We start from the raw sequence: 8,122 nt of genomic DNA, 5'->3' as shown, positions 1-8,122 counted from the left end.
CCACACGTACCTAGGAGGAGTCGGGGATCGAACCGATGGCCACTCTACCTCCTGAGCCACTGCCACCCCATTAACAATGAATGCCACCAGGCCAGATTCTATTGTAATGGTACTGTTTTTAAAAATGTATTTTTGTGGGCTTTATCTTTATAGTTTACAGTAGAGTAGAGACAGACAGGAAACAGGGAGAGAGAGATGGGGAGAGACATGCAGCAAAGATCGTCGGGAACGGGACTCGAACCTGCCATTCGCTTTCAGCCTACATTGGAGCCAAGGTGCCCGGACTGCTATGCCGGCAGTCTGCGCCTTATTGTACCACTGTTGAACATTTGGCACCTCTGTGGTAACCACTGAACGCTCAATGGCAGTGGTTCTCAAAGTGGGGTCCGGGGACCCCCAGGGGTCCTTGCAAAATGGGGGGTGCATAAGTATGGGGGGATTCTTAAAAAAAACTAAACAATTTACCGATAGCAGCTGAAGTCCTTGTCATGTCTGTCTGTCTATCAGTCCCTCTTGGTACACACAACACCACTGACTAAACACTATTAATTAAAAAGTACCAGAAGGTTTGTTCTTTCAACTGTCAGTCTTGACTTAGGGGGTGAGATGGTCCGGCCCCCCGTGACGCCGGGCCTGCTTGATCTCCACTTCCTATAACAGGAGCATCTCAGTTCATCAGTGATGCTGCCAGAGGAAGGATTAGCCCCCTCCTGCCTTATGAGATACCAGATTAAAGCCCTGTATTATGTCAAAACTGATCTGAGTTTGGCTTTAGTTTAGTGGATGTCTGGGGGGGGGGGTTATTACAAATTGCAGCTCAGTGCTTTTTGTGCTGTATTTTTCTGGCAGAAGTGCTTGAGTTCTGCAACAAATCTGCCACTTTACAGGCTTAATTACAGCGTGCCGTGAACTGAGCAGTGTAGTAGACATCCAGAGGAGTTGGGATGGCAGTGGACAGGATATAGTGGCCAGTGGGACATGCCGGGCAGTGGACAGGACGTGGTGGCCAGTGGACAGGACATCGTGTCTAGTGGCATCAACACTTTCAACCTGGTGTCCCTATGTTGGGAACAGGTGAATCATTTTCCAACATTTTCCAAAATAGTGAAAATAGTGGGACTACAAGCTCACGGCGTGTTGTGAGCTTGTAGGTTCACTATTTTCACGCGACAGTGTTGTATGGCAGTGTATAAAATAGTGCTTAAGGTCAAAGCAGAGTAGAGCGATCAGTCATTATGACAAAGTATAAATGATGCTTTACATTTAGAGAGTGGCAGGCAGACATCTACTAATTATCCATTTCCAATTTCCAATTAAGCTTCTTATTCCCCCCCCCCCCCAAAACGGTATAAAGCAGAGATCAATCATTCATTGCACATACAGCCTGCTTCTTCTCTTGTTCGTTACAGGTTTTACAGCTAGGGACCGGGTTGAATTCTGGTACTATGGGCCACTTTCTGCATTTTTATCATGCATTCCTACCGCCAATCTATACAAATCTATCAAACTAAGATGCTTCCTAAACAATAAAAGATTTTGACATTATCCTCCGAGGAGCCATGAGTCAATCCTTTGTCTGCTTTTAGCCAAAACTTTGTATTTTGTTTGTAAATTATTATTCACACAATTTTTTATGTGTCTGAAAGGACAAGCCCTGCATGTCACCCATGCCAAAGAATAAGAACGCTCAAAACGTACTGTGTATATTTAACCCCCATTGAAGTAAGACTCCATAGACACACAGTACTTCATATGTGTGAAATAATGAACCACAATAAAATGCTCATTGAAGATACCGTAGTCAGTCTCAAGAATGCCATGAAAAGAAATGTCACCAGCCTGTTAGTAAGATAAGATCTGACAATTTGTTCTTTATTTAAAAACACAGTCATTTGTACAATAAATTTACACAAAAATATACATGGACTACATACTCTATGGATTAATGAATATGCATAATGGAACATAAACATATGCACACAAAGGATGGGTGAAACAACACAAGTAGAAAAAAACAAAACAAACAAACGTTACGTTGCTTTGGTCTAATCACAGTGGCTACATTTGAAATAGATATTTTGTCCAAAAAAAGACAATGTCACTCTGTTACACTATTTAGTGTTGTAAGATATTTACAAAGAAACAGATTATGAGGTTATGAAGAGAAAGTGTGCAGACACGCACAGTGCCTGCAGTGAGGGCGGGGGCACAGTTTGACCCACAACGCCCTGTGGTTGTTCAATGTGTAGCTGTGGTGTATCCAAATAACAGTCTAGGTTATGGTTATGTTTGCTACCAGTGAATGAAGTCGATGTGGCCAAATTACAACCCAGTTGAAGACATCTTCCTTGACTCTAACCACATGAACCCTTTCGGCCCTATTTTGGGCACATTTTCTAAAGGTTTTTTTTAAACTTTGTTTTAGTTTTATCTTCAGAAAAGGTGGAACTAGCCGATCTACAAGCTCACAAGGTGTTGTGCTGTGATCCGCTATTTCCACTAGTCCTCGTACAACAAAGTATAGCCAAGGGTTTAACTGGTCATGGCCAACTTCATTAAATTAACTTGATGAAATACACACAGTGCATGCTTTTAATACTGCTAAAACCACAGTGAACGTGTTAACCCCGTGAAATAAAAAATATAAATCTGCATAAATTTAAGCTTTCAGATTTGATATAAAGCTCATTCAAATCCATTTCTTTAAAGGTATTCAATGGACTTTGCCAGTATGGATAATATAACAACGCTATGTCTTGCAACAGCTCTGGTCTTGAAACTATCAGACACTTTTCATGCACCGATTATCTGTCGATGAGCTCCAACAAACAACGAGAATGATATGGGGTGATATGATATAATATATTGACCATCAAATGAAGGACTGACCGTTCAAAATGGAGGGAGGAGCGTTCGCTTTCAAACGGAGTCGGAGAATAAAGCCAAATCTATCAACAGGTTTATCAGCTCCCAAAGCTCGATGCTTTGTGCTTCCGTTACGTACTGTACGCATGCTGTAACTGTACTGTATCATTAATGTACGTACACAGTACATTAATGTACCGTATGTACAGTGCTTTGACACAGTCCCACTCCATTTCAAACAGATCGGCCATTTAAAATGCTTGCATGTGATAAGAGTTACATAGAAGTTCTTTAAACTTTGCATATCAAACCCACATAGATACCAGTACTACCACAAAATATCTTCAGGTGCTATATATATATATATATATGTATGTATATATATATATTTATGTATATATAAAAATATACATCATCATTTTCATTATATAGATTTCCATTTATATATTTTTTTGTTGTTGATATAGACTCTGCTCTGCAAAATAAAAGTCAATAATCTCAACCCACTTATGCTGACCCGCCATGCTCAGTGATGATGTACAGTACACCTACTGTAAGATAACAGTCTACAGTGCCCCAGGCCCGCAGCATCCACATGCTTCTACTGCTTAAGACACAGTCCACTGGAAGACGTTAAACTGCCTCGTCCGGCCTTAGCCAATCTACAAGCTCACAATGCGTTGTGACCAACGCATCGCACCACGATGCGTTGTGAGCTTGTACATCGGTTACATTTTGGCGAGTCCAGCCTGAGACGCTGATTTGAGTCGCATTTCAAACCACCTCGTAGGAATGTGGTTCAAATCTGATTCACAACAATCAGTTTTCGTGTGGCTTTTTTTGTTCAGACTTGTTCAGAAAAAAAAAACAATCAAATTCCAATCTGGATTGGCCAAAAATGTGATTTAGGCTGCCAGTGTGAACGTAGCCTGGTAGCCTGTGGTACTGCAGTACGAGACACAACAAGGACATGCAGTCTTCATGCCACTATACTGTCACCTGCTTATCAGCATGACAGTCAAGGGAAGACCGGGAGGAAGAGGAAGACTAGGAAGGCTTTTCTTTTTCTTTATTTATTTTTGGCTTTGAGCCGGGTTCACAGAATGAACAGTGCTAACCAGGAATATAAGAGGGAAATGGAGGGGAGGTAAAGAATGGGATTATAAACATGCCTGCGGTTCAAACGACACCGACTGAAATCACTAAAGTGATGTGACGTGTAACCAAAGCAAAGAACCAGCTCTGTTCCCTGTTGTCACAATGTTGACGTCTTTTAATGGTGGACCTAGGTGCCTTATTATAGCCTATTGAAGTATAAAAGTTGTGTACGGTAAAGGAGAGAGAGAAAGGGAGACAGAGAGAGCTGTCACGCTACTGTATCTGTGTCTTTGTGCTACAGCTTTTTATTTATGTGTGTGTTTATAAAAAACAGAGGCTCTCAGCATTGAGAGTTTCTGAATGAGCCAGTGGAATAGCGTGAACCACACATTCTCATTCCCAACTCATCGCTTGGTCAGGACCCCTTGCCGTCACATTTTAAAATGTGCAGGGTGGTCCGAAAGCCTGTGTTGTTGTCGCATGATTGACCACGGAATGCTGAAGTTTGTCACATGACTGACGACGGAACGCGGATGTTATTGAGAACAAGGCAATGTTGTCATTAAAAACATTAAAAGTTAAAAAATAAGTAATAAACATTGAAAAGAAGGCAAGGTAAAAGCCATCAGAAGTGGGCTTGAGCCCGAAGCCCACTTCTCCGGGACTCAGTTCTGTCTGATTTGCATACCGATAGCGTGGGAATCAGTTAGTCGCCGCCACGTGAGAAGTGAGAATGTGTTGTTGTGACTGTTTGGAGTGTATATATATATATACTGTAAAGCATTACGATTGGACGTTTGGTTCCCGTCTCAGCCAGTGACAGAACAGCACGCCTAAATGCGAGCAAACTGAGAACCAATGACAGAACCAGGTAGGCTACTGGAAAGTTCGACGACTCTCTTAACAAAGAAGCCGTAGAGCCAGAGTTACACTTGGTTGCACGTCGTGTCACGCACCAAAAATAGCCGTTCTACAAGCTCACAATGCGTCACAGGGCTATTTCCGGCTATTCCACGACACCGACGCTCGTCTAAGTACGTATAAATCAGGCTTAAATGTTAATAAGGAAACAGAGGGGCGTATGCAGGTTAATGTTTATAAGGAAACAGAGGGGTGTATGCAGGTTAATGTTAATAGGGAAATAGAGGGGTGTATGCAGGTTTTGCAAAGCATTACAAGGTGGGTGTACAGACTCTTTCATGGCCGGTTCAGACCACTATACTATACTGCATTTCTCTGAAGTGACAATAGTCACAATTACATTCCATTTCATATCATACTCACTGCTGAGGCAAGGCTTCCAAAATGTATTAAAACCAGAGTTTTGATAAAAGGAGGGGATGTGCAATGTGTCTTGTTCTCGACATCGTCCTGAATGAAACGTGACATGCACCGCCGATCCCTTCAACGCAACATGAATTAATGGGGAAATGTTGGATATTTGGCGTCGTTTTTTTTTTCTTCTTCCCTTTACAGGTATCGGAGTGTTAGTGCAACGGTGGACACCGATCCTACTGATGAACACACTGTAGAGGGGTGATGAGGTCATCATCGTGGGCCAGCGGTATCGGTCAGGCCGTCGTGGTGACGATGATGCCATCGTCACGTGCTGGTGGTCAGGTGTTCTGCCTAATTCATGCTCTCGTCGTACGACGAGGTATATAAACCAGGCTTTCCTCTTCCCTGTGCTACGCAGATGTGTGGTCATTGATTTGACCAGGTCACTGTGAGCGGAATATATGTTTTTGTTTTTTGCTTGGAATACCCTGATTTGAATGTGGTCCGACAAAAAAAAAAAAACATGCTTTATTTTTTTCTCGAGTCTGGTAATATCCCGTTGAGGAGAGTTGAGTCTTTGTGCTGGTATTATAGGAGGGTCATCAAACCGTGGCGTCCGGATACCGTACGGTATTTCTACTGCACGTCTCACAGTGGAAAGCGAGAACGCACACTTGGGGGAGGATCGCCCCTTTGCCAGAACGGGGTCCCTGTTCACTGGTCCAGGTAGAAACATCTTGAAAAGAATACGGTATTTGGAACAGGAGTTCCATCTTTTGGCTTTCATCTACTGCAGAAACAGAATCCTTTGTGAATACTGGTTAATGTATCCGTGTGTGTGTGTGCGTGAGTGTGTGTGCGTGTGTGTGTGAGTGAGTGAGAGAGAGCGTGCACATTTAAGTGTCTGTGCTCAGATCTCCGTGGCGGTGATCTCCTCAAAGTGGATGTCGTTGCTGCCGCTGTGGAGCTCGTACTCGTCCGCCTCTCTGTTCTCCAGCTCCAGACTCAGCTCTCTCATGACGCGCTCCAGGTCGCGGTTGCGCCGGTACATGTGGATGTAGTTCTGCTGCAGCTGCTTCTGGTACCGGATCACCTGTAGGTAGTTTTTTTAAATTACATTCACTCCTGATGACTTTGAACTTTGTGTCAATGGAGGAAGATTAACCCATTAAGACTGAGGCCGATTCTACAAATGTCTTCTAAATACTAACGGTTTTCTGAAAAACGTATGTTGGCTTTATCAGTGGTGCTCAAAGGTTTTCATGTCAACGACCCCCATGTATTTGACCGCCGACTCCCATCTCAAAATATTTTGTTCCAGGGACCCTCAGAAGCAATGATCTGAGTAAAAAAATGTTGGCGTTAAAAAGATTTGCTAAATATTTCACGATTTTTCAAAAATAGCAGATCTACAAGCTCATAGCACAGCACGAAGTGACGTGCTATGAGCTTGTAGATCTGCTATTTTTTAATAGCCAACCAATGTGCTATATATATAGCTAAAATCTAAAATGACAGATGCTTTCCCGGTTTTAATGGGTTAAAATGGAAATAACTTAATTAGAATCTCCCCTCCCCCTTCCTCCACTTGCTTAATTGATTTATTAATATCCAAGGGGCTAGATTAGCCACCACACGTTAAAAGAGATAGAAGACAATATCAACATAAAAAAACAACAACATTGCACAAATGGAAAACATAATTAACTGCAGAGCAAAACTTGACAGCTGCAGACGCGAACAACCTACTCCGTAATTAGTCAAACACCTCGGCATAATTAACTTATCACTGAAAGTGCATTTAAGGCAAATGGAATTACCAGAGAGAGAGAGAGGGTGTCAGTAGCCTTACATATCTGATCCTCCTTTCTAGGATGACCTCTAAATAATCTGGGGTCAAGCCAAGGGGCAAACCCCCTTCCCTGGAATTGAAGCTCACTTCAGGGTTCTCGTTCAGCCTCCTGTTTCTACTAATGGCCCAGCAGATGTCGCTTCTACCGGTTGTGATACATTATAATCTCAATAGAAGTCAATGAGGTTTTGGGGCGAACTTTACACTTGATTTTATTACCTTAGTAAACCTTTTCATAAACACTTTATGTTTTCAATCACTAGTTTAAAGTCTTTTTAATAAATTAAATGATCAAATAAAGTGTTTAATAAATTATGGTCCCATTCATTTTAAATGTATGATAAAGTAGGGTATGATTCTAGGGTTTCTAGGTTGACTGGTTCTACCGAGAGAAGACCCGCCCTCGCTGCGGTTGCAGCCAATAGCATTAATTTCCGGTTGCATTTCGGACCGGATATAGAAAGATGGCGGATTTGAAATAGCTGAAAAATAGGCTTAATTTACGGTCTATAGAAACCAATGGCATAACGTTGTCCATATATTTTTACCGTCTATGGGTCAAGCCCATAATGGAGCCTCCCTTTTAATCAACTGTGATGTTTCTCCCCCAGCAAAACCACTGCAATAAGACTATAGTAGTCAGTAGTAAGTTTCCAAGTGGAAAATAACAATCTTAACTCTACTGGAGCAGTGGTATATTCTCTCTGGTAGCCTTACCTTCTCCTTCTCCTCTTGCCACACCCTCCTCTCCTCCTCGAACCCTGACATCTGCTCCTCGCTGCTCCTCCTCTCGTACATCAGCTCAGCCTTCAGCCGTTCCACCTGAGAGGAGAATGAACCCATTAAGACCTGTTACACCTATATGTTGATACCTTCCAAGCTGGGAACGCATCTGTGTCATTGCATTGAAGGAAGCATGAGCTCAGTTTGGGGCTCTCCCCAGGGTAGCAGAGGAAGAGTAGCGCCCAGGATTACAGCTTAGGCAATTGGCACTGGATGAAAAAATGGGTTACAAAAATCGTGGGATAA

The 8,122-nt window shown here is 42.6% G+C and overlaps 2 protein-coding genes across 3 annotated transcripts in view; one reads left to right on the top strand and one right to left on the bottom strand.

The window, feature by feature from the left end:
- Positions 1-8,122, top strand: part of selenou1a (selenoprotein U 1a) — a 310,703-nt gene that overhangs the window by 89,580 nt on the left and 213,001 nt on the right. The window lies entirely within an intron of this gene.
- lzts2a (leucine zipper, putative tumor suppressor 2a) overlaps positions 1,847-8,122 on the bottom strand; it is a 48,725-nt gene continuing 42,449 nt past the window's right edge. For both annotated transcript variants that reach the window (XM_084076705.1, XM_084076704.1), the window contains exons 9-10: positions 7,811-7,915; positions 1,847-6,334 (exon numbers count right to left, since the gene is read on the bottom strand). In XM_084076705.1, coding sequence (XP_083932831.1) covers positions 6,152-6,334; positions 7,811-7,915 — 288 coding nt within the window. In that variant the 3' untranslated portion in view covers positions 1,847-6,151. The remainder of the gene's footprint in view (positions 6,335-7,810; positions 7,916-8,122) is intronic.

This window comes from Gymnoscopelus microlampas, assembly GCF_963454915.1.
Source record: "Gymnoscopelus microlampas genome assembly, chromosome: 13".
NCBI lineage: Eukaryota > Metazoa > Chordata > Actinopteri > Myctophiformes > Myctophidae > Gymnoscopelus > Gymnoscopelus microlampas.
This window is presented reverse-complemented; position numbering and strand designations above follow the sequence as displayed.